The sequence below is a fragment of the Haematobia irritans genome, chromosome 3, assembly GCF_050003625.1.
Source record: "Haematobia irritans isolate KBUSLIRL chromosome 3, ASM5000362v1, whole genome shotgun sequence".
Classification (NCBI taxonomy): domain Eukaryota; kingdom Metazoa; phylum Arthropoda; class Insecta; order Diptera; family Muscidae; genus Haematobia; species Haematobia irritans.
Genome location: NC_134399.1, coordinates 94,079,844 through 94,098,325, shown reverse-complemented (window position 1 = coordinate 94,098,325; position 18,482 = coordinate 94,079,844). Strand labels below are relative to the sequence as shown.

Genomic DNA, 18,482 nt, shown 5'->3' with positions numbered 1-18,482 from the left:
CACACATTTTAAAAGTGTATTGGAGAAAATTACATAAAATGGTAAATGAATGAACGAAATTAATAAAGAGAGATATTTATAGAATGAAACAGTGTTGTCCATGGGCATTAAGAGGCTGGTAAAGATTTGTTCATTTTTCAAGTTTGTCACATCGAAAAGTCAACTTCAGACATGGTCACTCCACTAACAGAAAATGTTAAGACCTAACTCTCTTAGGTCGCAACACTCTCCGTTTAGAGACTTCATATTCATGTCTTAGGCTAAATGCTCGATACCCATTTCAATGGCCACAGTATACTCAAATTCCAGATCCCCAATTTCTTGACTTAGGAATTTAACCCTTTCACTACCGAAATAAACCTTATGTTAAAAACTTTAATGTTTCTTCCGTTTTTGCTTGTACTAACAGCATGTAGAACAAAAGTGCAATTTTGAAGACGTACCTCAATTACTACAAGAACTATGAGTTTGTTTTGAAACTTGATTCTTCAATTGTAACCAAATGATTATACGAAAAAACGCTATTTGGCCTATAATATCTTTCGAAGTGTAAAAAAAATAGAAAAAAGAACCCGACGAGCTATCAGCTATAGTTTTTACATGAATGTCAATTTACTTCTTTAACTTCTTATTATTAAAAAAGTTTATATAAAATCGTTTTAGTGTAGACGAATAGGGAAAATATAAATTATTTCGTCATATGAAATCAAAAAAGGCGTAACCCGTGTAAAAATTGGGGGATCTGATTTGATATGGTTAGATCTGAGCCAAGATATGGTCAGATCTGAGCAGGTCCGAAAAATGGTTATATCTGGTCAGATCTAAATACTATGAAATTGGATCTGATCAGATCTCAAAAATGAGACACATCTAATCAGATCTAATTTGATATAATTGTATATTATTTGATACAATTGTATCTTTCGAGATCTTTCAACACATAAAAGCCCATAGTTTGTATATAAAATGAGATTAATTGTTTTGTTTAATAATACAGACAAAAAGTATGTGCATAATAAATATGTTTAATTTAAATTGATCCATCAAAGCTATTTAAGAGTATTGACAGTTGAGTTATAGTGTTGTCCAAGGGTTTTTTCGTTTGTTTCTTCTGCTTTGGACTTAGACACGCGACTAAAGTATTACAGCGTTAAGGCAATCTGCAATGAAATTAAGTTAAAAACCAATTATTAAACAAATATAGGAATAAACAAATATGGGAATATATTGAACTATGTAAGCAAGTATTAGTATTGTTTTGGATCATTCTTCTTTAAGTTGCAATAAAAATTGCCATATAATTTTATGTTGCTTTTAATACTCACATTTAAAGTGTATTCGGGATTAGGTTAGGTATAGCGATAGGCTGTTATTTTAGGCTCATACATACTATTCAGACCATCATGACATCGCAGTGATCAACATCTCATTTATCACTGACTGCTGCTCGATTCAATAATTAGCTCAATAACATGGGTCCTCCTCGTTATAATCGAGTCCTATCGGCATTTAACGTTGCGCTGAAACAACTTAGAGAATCTTTGAAGCAGAAATGTCACCAACATTACTGCGAGGAGATAATCCACCGCCGAAAAAATTTTTGGTGTTGGTCGGAACTGGGATTGAACCCGTGACCTTTTGAATGCAAGGCGGGCATGTTAACCAGTACACCACTGAGGTTTCCTTTTTTTCCAAATCTAGAAAATAGTAAAACAATATGAAAATGACTACTAAGGAAATAACAAATACAATCTACTTACCTACATAATCTCCGCAACAAAGGAAACGATATACACTTTATCAAAGGAACACATTTAAAACAATTATATTAAATTTCTTAATTTTCTCAGCTAGTCTTGCGTTAAATTTGTTTAGAAGTGATGCCCCTGACGGCGTTGACATTTGACATAATGACATTGAGGTTGTTGTTAAAACTAATGGATCGTTGACACTAAAAACATGAAGCACTTTTATAATGTATAGAACCCATTTATTAGTACGTATGATAGATGAAACAAGAAGAAATTTTTTTGTTTGAAATTTTAAATTAAATTTACTATATAAATATTAAAATCATCTTGACTAATGAGACTCATTTCACTTCGGTGCCTGCGTCACCTTCTTGCTTAGAAAACCAAGAAGGTATTGAAGCCCCCATCCTCAAGGTACGACTTTTTGGTGATCTGGGCAACGTTTACTTTGAAGGAAACGTTTCCCGCGATTAAAAATGTTTTAAATAAAATGTAAATTACTATCTCCGAGTGGGACATATATTAAAAAGGGCGACTTGTTCAGAAATGTTAGTGCATAATCAAAATATACTAAATGTTTTTTAATGTTTGAAGTTCTATTATTTAAACAAACTACTAACTTTTGGGCAGTATGTCTGTTATTCCAAACTAACAGATTGTACTTTCGCAGAAAAACTGCGAAAACAGCACTTTTTTGTTTACCAAAAAAATCAGCAGTCAATGTTTCCTACAGCAGTCTTTGTATATGAGTATATTTCAAAATAAAAATTCATTTTGTAATCTACTTAGGATACTAAATAATGCTTTGGATGAAAGGCTAATTAAACTCCAAACGCATGGGAACGACAAATACTAAATGAGTGTTTTGATGAAACCCACATTTTTCTTACTACTCGAGGTGTCAAATGGATACAAATATCTACACATCCCTTTTATATAAAAATACCAAAACTAATATCTATACAGTACAATTAATAAAAAAAGGCGTTTCTTTGCGAATTTTCAACAATTTATTTTTATTACTCTTTTTGACGTCAACCAGCAGTACGCGATAAAACATTTAAAAACTGGCGTTGTTCATTATATCCATTTCCAAAACTGACTGTTTTAGATTGTTAAACCATCTGAAGTGAAGGAGCTCAACCATGTTCTGAAACTCGAAAAACATGTTTATAAACTGCCAAATACTTTAAGATGTATTATGTAAGTTCGTTAAATAAACAAAAGTTATTTTTCCATCTGTAACTTTGTGTATATATCTCGAATAGTTTTTTAGACGTGTATTTCAAAAATCTTTTTAACTTGTTCATGATTTTTATTATATTTTGGACCTTATTTAACCCCATATATAGTCAGATATGATGTTATATCTACCATATCTTATTAGATATAGTGCTATATATGGTCCTATCCAAGCATATATTATTAGATATGCCAGATATAATTAGATATTATACTATATATGATGAGATCTGCAATTATATCTAACCAGATCTAGCACCATATATAGCATATCTGTGCATATCTAATTATGTCCGAACCAATATCTGAACAGATCCAATTAGATCCAATTTGATATTATTAGATAGGATTGGATCCTCCAATTTTTACACGGGAAGTTACAAAAAATTCAAAATCGACTTTTTGATTGATTACTATGCACCGCATCAAAATACACGTACCTGCTAAGTTTTAAAGTCATACACCTAAAAACGACAATTTTATTATCAAAATCATAAAAGCCGTAACTGCAAGGACCTGCAAGGAAACTTTTTGCTTCTCATGTAAAATGTTTGCAATGTAAGTTACGCCTTTTTTGTTTTCGTGTGACGATTTAAAGTCTGTAATTTATAATAACACCGAGAAATAAATCGAAAGTAAGTGGAGAACTAGAGTTTGATGTCGTTTTCGAATGTCCTCCTAAGTGGACTTCGGCAGTCAAAGGGTTAATAAGCTTTTCCCTTTTATACCCAGCATTGAATAAGGAGGAAAACATCACGAATGTGTAAAAAGACGACCTATATTCGGAAAATGAAGTCACCGTATCGCGCTGTCAATTTTAGCCGACACCAACTATTTTTGGCCAGTCAACGTCGTCGCCGATTATGTGGGCTCACCTCGAATAAATTTAGCCTACAATTAAAGAGAAACAAGTATATACAATAGTAAGTTCGGCCGGGCCGAATCTTAAATACCCACCATGAATCAAATATAATAGTTTCCTTTGAAAATTTCAGGGCGGGTTTGATGACAGATATTTTCCCAAGCAGATCAGTTCAACCAGTACGCTTCCCATAGATAAAAGTAAAGATTTTACCTATGAAGACTAGATTAGATTCTGAATTTATAAGAACCATTTTTTGTTTGAGTTTTAGAGGAATCATAAACATCTATTGTAAGTGTGCAAGAAAATAATGAAATAATGCCTTAATTTGAAATCTAAAATCTGTGAATTTTCATCCCAACTATTTAAATGAAATTTGTCTATCACATTGAAAATATCCAAACCGCTATGTTATTATTTGTACAACCAATCTTGCAATCACATCTAATTGCATTCATGTCCCAAAATAGTCGTCGGCCTCAAAAATCGGCAGCGAGACTCGTAGGATTTAATGCCTTATTGGTTGGAAAATTGATCTAACAGCAGTTGGCATAACCTTCATTTAATTGGCTTTAATAATATTGCCATTAATATTTTTAATTGAATTCCCTTACCTGGATGGACTATAATTTTCAATAGAGTGTGTTTATTTTATTTTCGATTATTTCTATTTTTACGAATTTGCCCTTTTTACTATTTACTTTTTGTCAATATTTTGCTCTGGATCTACGAGTATGATTCACCTCAATACAACATCGAGATACGTTGTGAACTATGGCATCTAACGTGAGTTATATTGCCGAATTGGCTTGATTAGATGGCTGTCAATGAGTGCCAAGTTCGAACGGTGTGTCACCTATGACTGTTTATTTTACTTTCTAAATATTATTTCCTTACAAAACACAACTAGTTCCATTTTTGCAGTACTTGTCCCCAGACTATTTTTATTCGTCATAAGCCAAAATCGCTGTGTATAATACACTTTATTATTGTTCATTGTTTCTTTAATCAGATAATAGAATATTCCTTGAGAAATCTGCATGTTTACATACCTTTGATTATTTGCCTTTCCTACAAAGTTTACAACCACGCGAATTTGCTAAAACAGGAAAATGTCTGCTGAAAAGGGGGGAGCAGTCGATTTCAGCTGAAATAGTAAACATTGTCTGTTAGTTTATAAGCCCGATTACATTGAGATTCGCTGAAATAAATAAAAAGGTTAAACTATGTAAGCATGTGTCTTGCATTTGCCCAATAATCTGCAAACATTTAGCAGATTTTGAACTATTTTTAATTTTTAAATGGAATTTGAGTAACATTTTAAAACTTACATTTTTACAATTTGTTGTTCGCTAGACCCGGAAATACAAGAATATGGCAGCAAACAACGACTATTGTTTTTAACAAACTTTTTTCTATGAATGCAATTTCGGACCAAGTCAATTGGAATGCATAATGTGGATTTATAATTACTACTTTTTGAATTTAAAAACTCAGAGAAAAATATTAATAGACGTATAGCACACAAGGTGCGCTGAAATAGGCGAAACAGACAAAGTCAATATAGAGGCTTCTGTAAAACAAAACAAATATTTTTTAAAATGATGGCATGAATTTTCAAAAAAAAAGTCAATTTAGGCTATAACAGCAAAAATATGGAAAATTTGAGGGTTGTAGTATACAAATGACTATTTACCCATCAAGACTTACCCCCATTTTCATGAAGCTCCGTTAGTGCTTCGTTGGCTAACGAACTTTTAAACCATACTATGAACAAATCTGTCTATGGTATGTGAACCAGTTAGAAACTTAACTGCTGAAAATTTGTCAGTTAAAGTTAACCGAAAAGAAGATATTTGCAAATTACTTTCTGTTAGCTGGCAGTTAAAGCCTAAAGTAGCTACATAAAAATGGCCGTAAATGTTTTTCATGGAAGATTAATGTTATTGTATATATATTTTTTATTGTCATAATTATAATAGTAATAATAATAGGCAAAATTGTGAAACATTAACAAAATTATTTAGTAATAAAGCACAATAAAATTACATATTTGTCATAAAATCTGAAACTATTTCCTAAAACGAAAGAAATATTTGTTACGTTATACAAGTTTGTGTTATATAATACGGATATATTAAATATTGGAAATTCAAATGCAACAATTATAGAATAATAAGAAAATATTGACAATTATCTGAGGGAATTAAGGAAAACACAAATTTAAATTGTGGCCATATGTAATGAAAAGTGGATTTTAAGTGGAATATATCAAAAAATATGATTAGAAAATAATGGGTTAATTTAAATTTTAAACCATGCTATTGATAAATAAAAATTAGTCACTAATGATATTACATATTTGTTACAAAATCTGAAACTAATTTCTTAAAATTAACATCAATATTAGTTACGAGATACAAGTTTGTTTTATATATTATGGATTTAGTAAATATTGGAAATTCAAATGCATTATAGAAGAATAAGACAATATTGACAGTTATTAGGCAAAATTAGGGCAAGCACAAATTTAAATAATGGCAATATGTAATGAATAGTAGATTTCAAAATTTAATGTGACAGTTTAAATTACAAACCATGATATTGCAAAAAAAAAATTTCAAATGTCAAAACTATATACTATAATAGCTAGTAATTATTCTAATGTAAAAGCATGCATTTTTTTAATTACGTTCATTTAAAACATTTAAAGATGCCCTATACTGACTAAAGAAACTTCGGAAGTTAGCTTCATCATTTCCTTTTGACAAATTATTTTCAATTCCCAATTTAACATCAACAGGCATTTGTGGATATTGCTCATTTACTAAAGAACTTAACATATTTTCACTTATCTCTTTTGTGGAATTAGCCGTTTCGGATTGCATAGCTTTTACATGATCGCTAATTGGCCCATTCTCGTTATTAAGTTCTAAAGGATCTTTGAATTTTATAAACTCTTCCATGGATAGTTCGACATCATCATCAGTAGTTTGTGGAATACATTCCATAAATATTGCATTTTCTTGGTTATTTTCTATCTTGAAAATTGGTTCAAGTTCAGATGAGTAATTTACATGAGATGAGTAATTTACATTTGGTAATGCTGTATGCAATTCTTGTGTAGCAGGACCAGCGATACACTCATTCATTTCTATTTGATTTGAACATGATGGTTGTTGGTTAAGAAGTTCATAATTATAATTGGAATCCATTGTTTCATTAGAGTTATTCGATAAACTGTAAAATTTTATTTAGCGATTTATAGTCCAATTAGTGAACATAAGGAGAATCATTTTTAAAAATTTACTATACGTTTCTTCTACATAATGGACTGAATGGTCTAAGTGAGCCTGAAACTAAATCGAGCTGCCACTTTAACCTAACCATTAATCTTCTTCTACATTAGAATAAGTAAGGACGGTTATATTAGTTGGACTTTCGGATATGGCAAACAAATGAAAAATCACTTAAATAATATAAAAGAATTAAAACAAAAAACATAATATTGATATACTCCAAATTTCGTTTAAAATGAAAATCGTGTAGTCAGCTTGGCTAAACATGTAAATGTCTACAATTAAGAATGACCTGCAGTTCTTCGTTACCAACCGTTATACAGAAAAACTTCTTGGACCTTCTAAAAACTGGAAACCTCTCAAAAGTGGACAATTTTAGTAACAGGTTCGCTATATTAACACATTAAAATTAATCTTCATAACCTTTTTTTACTACCCATATTCACCGCACATTTTGTGAAATTAATTCACTAGCACAAGTTGTTGTGAAAATTGAATTATGTATGCGATTTATATATTTCCGGTTAAAAAGTTTAGTCTTTTACTAAAAATTAAAATTATTATATATAATTAAGAAATTAATTAAAAAGTCTGTAGATTTCAATTATTTAGTTTTCCAGCCTAGTATCTTTTTTTTGTGATACAGAACAGTTAAAAACTGGCCGTAGAATTCAGGAAATGAAATTTTCACATTAGTGGATTTGTGGTCAATAATGGAAATAGAATTCACATTGATATCCGAACATAGATACTATAAAATGTTTCATAATAAGATGTTTTTTTGGTAGTGAATGTAAAATTTTATAAAAAAAAAAACAAGTAAGTAAAGTCTAAAGTCGGGCGAAGCCGACTATATTATATCCTTCACCACTATGTAGACAAACATTTGTGTTACCATCTCAACTACTTCAAATTTGCTGGGAGCTATATAAAGGTTTGTATTTCCCAAAGCAAATACTTTTAATGGAGAAAATTTTTTGTACTTCTACAAAAACTTTAGAATTAAAATTTAAATCGGCTAATGCCATGGGGTGAAACACAATGTTAGTAAAAAAAGAAGTAAGGAAAGTCTAAAGTCGGGCGGGGTCGACTATATTATACCCTGCACCACTTTGTAGACCTAAATTGTCGATACCATATCACATCCGTCAAATGTGTTGGGGGCTACATATAAAGTTTTGTCCCAAATACATACATTTAAATATCACTCGATCTGGACAGAATTTGATAGACTTCTACAAAATCTATAGAATCAAAATTTAAGTCGTCTAATGCACTAGGGTGGAACACAATGTTAGTAAAAAATATGGGAAACATTTAAAACTGAAGCAATTTTAAGGAAACTTCGCAAAAGTTTATTTATGATTTATTGCTCGATATATATGTATTAGAAGTTTAGCAAAACTAGAGTCATTTTTACAACTTTTCGACTAAATAGTGGCGATTTTACAAGGAAAATGTTGGTATTTTGACCATTTTTGTCGAAATCAGAAAAACATATATATGGGAGCTATATCTAAATCTGAACCGATGTCAACCAAATTTGGCACGCATAGCTACAATGCTAATTCTACTCCCTGTGCAAAATTTCAACTAAATCTGAGCAAAAAATTGGCCTCTGTGGTCATATGAGTGTAAATCGGGCGAAAGCTATATATGGGAGATATATCTAATCTGAACCGATTTCAACCAAATTTGGCACACTTACCGATACTGTTAAACGTACTCCTTGTGCAAAGCTTGAAACAAGTCATGGCTTTTGAGGCCATATAAGTGCAAATCGGACGAAAGATGTATATGGGAACTTTATCTAAATCTGAACCGATTTCAATCAAATTTATCAAGCATTGTTAGAATGTCAATTCTATTCTCTATGCAAAATTTCACGAAAATCGATAGTAAACTTTGGCCTCTGTGGTCATATAGTCTAAATCGGACGAAAGATATATATGGGAGCCAAGGCCGTATTCAGGGGGGGGGGGTGAGGGGGATCAAACCCCCCCCCCTGAAATGAATGAATATTTTTATATAAATATATATTTTTAGCTGCATAGAAAAATCTTATCGAAGATGTTGAAGAAAAGGTGGAGGTTTTATTTTGAAAAACGCTTACCTATAAAACTTGCACAAAGCATAGAATACTAGTTGAAAAGTCCGTCAAACGAAGGTCGAAAAAAAACAAATTGTTTTTGTTCTCGCACCACAAATTTTATTTTTGGAAAATGTCTTTCTGCTTTTTATTTGAGTTTGTTGTTCTTTTTGTGAACATGACTCGCTTTGTTTGGCCATAGCAACAACAACGAAACAGCCAAACACACATATGTAAATGAAATGGCGCAAAACCTGCGAAAAGAACCTGCCTAATTCAGCGATGGAAGCACTTGGAGAGTGCAATAAAGAGATATTTCCAAACGTGCATATTCTTTTAAAAATTTTGGTCACTTTGCCAGTTACTCAGGGATGGAAAATACAATTTTTAAGAAAGTACAAAAAAGGTATTTTTTGAGCGGAAAGGTACTTTTTACTAAATTTCAACAAAAATTTCACTGGAAAATTATTGTCAAGAGACTAAATTTTAAAGAAAATAAAATTTTGACAAAATTTTCTGTATAAATAAAATTTTGCAAAAATTTTCTATAGAAATAAAATTTTGCAAAAAAATTCTGTAGAAAAAAAATGTTGCAAAATTTTTCCTATAGAAATAAAATTTTGCAAAAATTTCCTATAGAAATAAAATTTTTACAAAATTTTCAATTGAAATAAAATTTTGACAAAATTTTCTATAAAATAAAATTTTGCAAAAATTCTATATAGAAATAAAATTTTGACAACATTTTCTACCGAAATAAAAATTCAATAATATAGAATCGCATTCTTTTTTCGACTAAAACATTCTTGAAGATCAATAAAATCCTGTTTTTGACTATATCTTTTACAAAATCGAGATTTTCTTCCCACATGAACATGTCTGTTTTGCCATATTTGTAAAAGACTATAAGCAAATAAGGTTGATAAAGACTTACTCAAAATATTAAAATATTTTGCCAAAGCTATTGTACCATAAATCTGATATCGACTCAAAAATGTCTACACAAAAGGTACTAAATCATTCGCGGGGGTACTACGGTACTGACCGGGGTGAAAAAGTATTGAAAAAAGTACTATAGTACTGCATTTTCCATCCCTGCAGTTACTACGTACTCATCCGAACTTTCATTTTCAACAATGAAGAGAATAAAGACGTATCTTAGAAATTCGACTAGCGAGAGTAGACTCAATGGATTGGCATTAATGTCGGTTCATCGCCGAATAAATGTGCCGTCTGAACAAGTCATTGATTTATTTGCTGCCCAAAAGCCCGTCGGCTCAATTTAATATTATAAAAATATTATATACATGAATATTTGAATATTTTTTTTAAGTTGAAACACCCCCCCCCCCCCCCCCGAATTAAAATCCTGGCTACGGCCTTGATGGGAGCTATATATAAATCTGAACCGATTTGGGTGATATTTTGCAAGTTTTTCGAGACACATAAAATATTCGGATGTACTGAATTTGAAGAACATCGGTTGATAAACACGCCAATTATGACCAGATCGGGGATAAATATATATGGCAGCTATATCTAAATCTGAGCCGATTTCAATAGCGATTGTCTTTGTCCCAATTAATGACCCTATGCCAGATTTGAGGACGATCGGACTTAAACTGTGACTTGTGCTTTGCGAACATCGCTAAGTCGACTAAGAATTTAATTCTAAGGCGATCGGTATATGTTACTAAACGATGGGTCTCAGACTTTTCCTTCTTGGCGTTACATACAAATGCACAAACTTATTATACCCTGTACCACAGTAGTGGTGAAGGGTATAAATAGCGTTGATAAATTAATAAATAAGCTTTTTCACATGTATATATAACATAAAATAAAAAAAGTCTAAGTGAGCCTGAATCTTAATCGGGCTGCCACTTTAACCTAACCTTTAACTTTACGTCCGTAAAACATGTCTTGAATGTGCCTCATATATAATTCGTGCTATATTCTAATATAATTAGATTTGATATTCTATGCTTAGAATTAATATCTATGATAAGATTAAATGAACCTTTAAGGTCGTCTAGGAATTACAGATTTCATCATCTAATTGACATAATCTAATTGATACTAATTTAAATATTGATGTGGTTAAGTCTAAACTTAGAACATAGATTAGTTTCATATTCATTTTAAATCTTCATTGTATTATATTAAGATAAATAGCATTAATAAATAATAATTAAAAAAAAAAAAAAAAATTGTATTGAGATGAAAATTGCCGTATGTTTATCTCATAATAATGTGGAAGGAATGCTGTTAAAAATGGAAAACAATCAGCCAGATGACCAACACAACTACGGGTTCCATAACTTTTTATGAAATTTTGCATACCGAAATCACAAAAGGGGCTTCCATATGTCCTTGATAGCTTCAGGGATTAAGTCTTGAATCGATGCAAGACTGTTGAATATTATTTTTCACGTGGCCGTAAAGTTGGAAGTTGTAGAAGTTATTAGAGACCTCGGTGGTCAATTGTTATCACTTCTTCGGGAAATAAGATGGAATCGAAAATGAAGATCTACAAAGTGGTTCGGGGTATAAATTCCTTTCCTTTTTTTAAGTTTTACTATTTTTTTCTCTCACTTGTACGCTATAAAACATTTTTAGGAATTTTAAAAATTGGTAAAAATTGTTTGCTTTATTTTAGTTTAAAGCCCGATTTTTTTTACCATTAGTAATTCAAATCGACTTTTCGAATAATCGAAATGTCGACTTTTTGTAATACACAAATTCTACTAATGGACTTTTGATCATTTTGAAAATTTGCAAAATCGAATTTTAAAGAAAGTGGTCAAAAATTCGACATAGATATGTATGAACATACATACTCTGAATACACTGTGGAACAGGGTATTATAAGTCAGTGCATATGTTTGTAACACCCAGAAGGAGACGAGATAGGCACATGGTGTCTTTGGCAATTATGCTCAGGCTGGGTCCCTGAGCCGATATAACCATGTCCGTCTGTCCGTCCGTCTGTCTGTGAACACATTTTTGTGATCAAAGTCTAGGTCGCAATTTAAGTCCAACCGCCTTCAAATTTGGCACATGTTCCTAATTTGCGTCAGAATAGCACCCTATTCAGATACAGATTTAGATATAGCTCCCATATATATCTTTCGCCCCGATATGCACTTATATGGACCCAGAAGCCAGAGTTTTATCCCGATTAGCTTGAAATTTTGCACAAGGAGTACAATTGGTAGTATAGTCATGTGTGCCAAATTTGATTGAAATCGGTTCAGATTTAGATATAGCTTCCATATATATTTTTCGCCCGATATGGAGTTTTGGCCCAATTTGGTTAAAATTTTGCACTAGGAGTACAATTAGTAAAATAGTCATGTGTGCCAAATTTGATTGAAATCGGTTCAGATTTAGATATAGCTCCCATATGTTTTTCTGATTTCGACAAAAATGGTCAAAATACCAACATTTTCCTTGTTAAATCGCCACTGCTTAGTCGAAAAATGACTCTAGTTTTCCTAAACTTCTAAGAAGGGTTTTAGACGATGCAATAATTGCATGCAATAATTGCACGCAATTTTTGTTTGTAGGCAAACGGGGTAGAGAAGCAAAGGGGGTAGAAAAAATTTCATGTTTTCCGTTCCTCTTGCAATTTTTTGACATTTCTGAAACTTGAAATTTCATGAAAATTGCATGAAAAATTTCAACGTATAAATGCTGAAGTTTTTAAGAAGCAACTTTAAAAGAGAATACAAAAAATTGCACGCAACCAATTGCATCGTCTAAAACCCCTCTAATACATATATATTTTTTTACTAAAATTGTGTTCCACCTAGTGCAGTAGCCAACTTAAATTTTGAGTCTATAGATTTTGTAAAAGTCGATCAAATTCTGTCCAAATCGAATGATATTTAAATGTATGTATTTGGGACAAACCTTTATATATAGCACCCAACACATTTGACGGATGGTATCGAAAATTTAGATCTACAAAGTGGTGCAGGGTATAACATAGTCGGCCCCGCCCGACTTTAGACTTTCCTTACTTGTTAAATTTTGAAAAAGTTTTTTCTAATACAATTATGGGACATACATTCTACGCAATTTAGTACGTTTTAATATTATTAATAGCATGCGAAGCAAAATTTTGGGTATGAGCAAAAATGCTCTCTTTGAGGCATGTAAAATTGCCTGCTTGTAGAAGCGAAACTTGCATGACTATCGAATCTTCGAAAAGCGCTTATAATTCCAGTGTAAATGAGAAGACGTCTAAGATTCCGCTGCTAGGAAGGCCCCAAGACTTCTACCGTAACAAAAAGAATGTTTTCGTTGCATGAGTGACACGTATCGCCGCCTTATAGACGATATGTACCACACAACTTCGACCATAAAGAATTATTATTAATCTCTCGATAGTGCCAATCGCAATTTTCAAAAATGTCGATTGACGCCGCAAACAATGGTACATTGAGGATAGAGGGGCTTCTCAGCATTAGGTTAAGTTAGGTAAGGTGTTGTGGTAGCTCGTTATTTTATGCTCACTTAAGACTTACAGCCTATTACTGTATATCGAACGAAAACCCATTCGAAAGAAAGGCAGTCACTCGAATTCAAGTGAATTTGGGGTTCTTATTTTTGAAAGTTCGTTTCGTTTATATGAGAATACATTGATTATCAAAAATGAGTATTTTCAATTTTTTGGCCTGAGCATTCATTCAAATGTTTTTACTTTTTTCTTGAAACATATTGTATATGTTCGTTTATTGCACTTTTTAAAGTATTGGACTTTATGTATTTTAACTTCAATCAATAACTTTTCGTCCATATTTTAGATTGTTTTTCGTTTCTTGATTTGTTTACATGTTGTTTAATGTTGTCAACGCACCCGACGCATTGAAAAGTTAAAAGTTCGTCAACTTTATGCGTCATATGCATACGTTACTTTTGTCGTGTAACTCAAACAATTGTAGTTGCAACATTTTAACTTTTTTGACAATAATATATAACGTACGCACGAATGACCGCATAGTATGTAATTCCATCTTTACTCGACAACAAAATATAAAGTGACTTGCCTTTCGAATAGAGTAACCAAAATCAAATTTCTTTCGTTTGGACTACGAAATAAGGCTTTCGTTCTATATACAGGAACAGGGCATGAGTCTTTTTCGACTTTTATAGACTGACTTTTGTTGCTTCCAGGTTTGCATATAGAACTATTAATTTGTTTATGTTTATGAAGCGACAATTATACCCTTCTATGTGTGTGTTGGAAAAACTAAAGCGGCTTTAAAGCAAAGAAAATACCTAAAGGTAGGACTGCTTTTTTTTCAATGTGTTTCGGCCACTATATTGCTTGCAATGAAGTAATTTCGACAGTCATGATTATGACAATCTCCTAAATTTGAGAAAACTTCGAATTGACTTTATACCGAAATTGTCCTAATATGTTGAATCATACATGTGGAGCCTATATGTTGAACTGTATAAATAAACGATTCTGTAAAATAATACACTCTACACTAAAAAACCAAAATTTCAAACGGTACAATAGGGATATAATTATGGTAAATGAAACAACTCCCTTGAATTTATATTTTTGCTCTCACCTGTTATACTCGTCTTCCTTGCATATGTCAGTGGTGACCCCATCATACATTGGTAAATATGCTCCGAAAAATTTACCCAACTTCTGTTTATCATTGATGCCATAATATCCAGCATACTCTGGATTATTTATATTTAAAACAGAGTCAACAGGATTCTCAAAGAGATCAGCTGATAATTCAATAATATTATCATCTTCCGAGGTGTTGGATGATTTATGCGATACCATTAGTTTCTCATTTAGTAAATTAGTCTCATTTTCAAAGTTCATAACAAGTAGGAAATTCAAACGACTTTTTTGAATTTCAGACAGTCGACCATGATTCGCAAAGCATACATCATCTAGTATCCTTTGTGCTTTACATCTATTGACATCGGGATTAGCCAGATGTTCTTTATTCATACTGGAAATTGATTCATTGATTTTGTAGCTTCCTATACCCTGATATGTAGAACGTCGTATATTTGCTAACAAATCCATACGATGACGTTGAAAATGTCCATGTTGATATTGCAATAATATATCCTCTGCTGCATCCGGTTCAGTGATTAATCGATCAAATTTAAAATCTTCCAGATGTTGTAGGAAACATGAGAGATTTTTGATTTTAAACACGGAACTCCATGAATGAAGATAATCTTCCAATCCATTCAAGTCTACAAGAACAACGGTACCATCGCGATTCCAGCGGAAGAAATCATACGATTCCATATTTACAATCAGCCACAGTTTATAAGGAAATGGAAACTGCATAATGTCGTAGCGTGAAAGCGTGTATTGTGGAATCAAATCTCTTAAATCAATTTCTTCCATTTTTACAGAAAGTTTATGAACAAAGTGACTATTTACGCTCGCGTAGTTTTTCTAAAATACGTTTATAAAAGAGTACGGCATTGCCAGTTTGGATTTTTTTGAACAATTTGGGGTTGACAACACTGTAGGAATTGCTTGCGTAGTTAAGAGTCGAAATGTATAGGTGGCGCTGCATTTAAGGGTTATTTATTCTTACAAACGCTGGGGTTGTTCGCGTTGTCTAGCTCTTTATTTACGAATATACAGTCAGCAAAAACAAGTTGTATACCAATTTGAAATAAATTGTGAAACGATATGAAACATACTAAGTAAGAATATATTTATTATACTTAAGCTTGAAATTTAGTTATATTTAATTTAAGTTATATGAAACATATATTGCTCACTGTATAAGATGAAACAATTTTTTTTTTGATTTATATTATCTATGATAGACCTTTTCGAGTGCGATATGAAAATGAGTTTTCGGATTTGCATCCTGTTAAATCCATATGTAACCCATACCGCACCACAAGTTTTGATGTTGCAAGGCATTTTTTCTGTATAATTTAAATTCCTCGCTATAGGCAGGTACAATGTTCGATTTCCCATACAAAACCAAAAAATGCAGAAAACTTGTACCCATTTGGGGTACTTTGTCTTTTTTTGCAATGTGTTCGAGTTTAGCCGCTAAAATCAAAAATAAATCAGTAAAAAAGAGTATAAAATTATACCTCTTTGATACAAATTTTATTACAGCAATAATTTTGTATGGGGAATAGCCCAAAGCAACTTTTCATAAAGTTTCTATTCTTTAAAATGGATTATTAAAGCAAAGTAATCGTGAAAAATGGCGATTTTAGCGGTAAAACTCGAACTTAATACCCACCTTAAATCATTAAATTCTAAAATACGCGAACAACCCTAATGTTTGTATGAATAAATAATCCATAAATGCTTTGCCACCTATACATTTCGACTATTAACTGCACAAGAAAATTCAACAATGTTGTCAACACGAAATTGTTGCAAAAAAAAATCCCAATTGGCAATGCCGTACTCTTTTAAAAACGTATTTTAGAAAAACTACGAGAGTGTAAAAGTCACTTTACTTATAAAAATTTACTTATAAACTGTGGCTGATTGTAAATATGGAAATGTATGATTTCTTCCGCTGGAATCGCGATGGTACCGTTGTTCTTGTAGACTCGAATGGGTTGCAAGATTATCGTCATTCGTGTAGTTCCGAGTTTAAAATCAAAAATCTCCCATGTTTCATACAACATCTAAACGATTTTAAATTTCAACCATTAAACATTGAACCAGATGCAGGAGAGGATATATTGTTGCAATACCAACATGGACATTTTCAATGTCATCGTATGGATTTGTTAGTCGTATGTTACGTCGTTCAACATATCAGGATATAGGAAGCTACAAAATCAATGAATCAAATTCCAGTATGAATAAAGAACATCTGGCTCATCACGATGTCAATAGCTGTAAAGCACAAAGAATACTAGAAGATGTATGCTTTGCGAATCATGGCCGACTGTCTGAAATTCAAAAAAGTCGTTTGAATTTCCTACTTGTTATGCGTCCTAGAGCGAAGAGGACTTTAATTCGTGACCACCCTCAAAAAATTGAAAAATCCACCCAAAACCTAAAAAAATCTCCTTAAATACGTGTCCTAGAGCGAAAAGGACTATAATTCGTGACCACCCTCAAAAAATTGAAAAATCCACCCAAAACCTAAAAAAATTGAAATTTTTATATGAAAAACTTCTTTTGCCCATATCTCCTTAAATATGCGTCCTAGAGCGAAAAGGACTTTAATTCGTGACCACCCCCACAAAATTGAAAAATCCACCCAAAACCTAAAAAAATTTAATTTTTATATGAAAAACTTATTTTGCCCATATCTCCTTAAATATGCGTCCTAGAGCGAAAAGGACTTTAATTCGTGACCACCTTCAAAAAATTGAAAAATCCACCCAAAACCTAAAAAAAATTAAATTTTTATATGAAAAACTTCTTTTGCCCATATCTTCTAAAATATGCGTCCTAGAGCGAAAAGGACTTTAATTAGTGACCACCCTCAAAAAATTGAAAAATCCACCCAAAACCTAAAAAAAAATTAAATTTTTATATGAAAAACTTCTTTTGCCCATATCTCGTTAAATATGCGTCCTAGAGCGAAAAGGACTTTAATTCGTGACCACCCCCAAAAAATTGAAAAATCCACCCAAAACCTAAAAAAATTAAAATTTTTATATGAAAAACTTCTTTTGCCCATATCTCCTTAAATATGCGTCCTAGAGCGAAAAGGACTTTAATTCGTGACCACCCTCAAAAAATTGAAAAATCCACCCAAATCCTAAAAAAATTGAAATTTTTATATGAGAAACTTCTTTGCCCATATCTCCTAAACTAAGCGTCCTAGAGCGAAAAGGACTTTAATTCGTGACCACCCCAAAAAAATTGAAGAATCGACCCAAAACAAAAAAAAAAAATTGAAATTTTTATATGAAAAACTTCTTTTGCCCATATATTCTAAACTAAGCGTCCTAGAGCGAAAAGGACTTTAATTCGTGACCACCCCCAAAAAATTGAAGAATCGACCCAAAACCAAAAAAAAATTGAAATTTTTATATGAAAAACTTCTTTTGCCCATATCTCCTTAAATATGCGTCCTAGAGCGAAAAGGACTTTAATTCGTGACCACCCCCAAAAAATTGAAAAATCCACCCAAAACCTAAACAACTTGAAATTTTTATATGAAAAACTTCTTTTGCCCATATCTCCTAAACTAAGCGTCCTATAGCGAAAAGGATTTTAATTCGTGACCACCCCCAAAAAA

The 18,482-nt window shown here is 31.9% G+C and overlaps 1 protein-coding gene and 1 long non-coding RNA gene across 2 annotated transcripts; both read right to left on the bottom strand.

The window, feature by feature from the left end:
- Positions 1-954: 954 nt before the first annotated feature.
- LOC142231635 (uncharacterized) lies at positions 955-2,014 on the bottom strand. Its single transcript, XR_012720845.1, has 3 exons — positions 1,761-2,014; positions 1,326-1,697; positions 955-1,160 (listed from the first exon to the last, which is right to left on the bottom strand). It is a non-coding gene; the product is annotated as an uncharacterized LOC142231635 (long non-coding RNA).
- A 4,446-nt stretch (positions 2,015-6,460) lies between these two features.
- On the bottom strand, positions 6,461-15,670 carry LOC142230192 (uncharacterized). Its single transcript, XM_075300831.1, has 2 exons — positions 14,832-15,670; positions 6,461-7,095 (listed from the first exon to the last, which is right to left on the bottom strand). Exons 1-2 carry the CDS (start codon positions 15,641-15,643, stop codon positions 6,540-6,542), a joined length of 1,368 nt encoding a protein of 455 aa, XP_075156946.1. The 5' UTR covers positions 15,644-15,670; the 3' UTR covers positions 6,461-6,539.
- Positions 15,671-18,482: the final 2,812 nt, after the last annotated feature.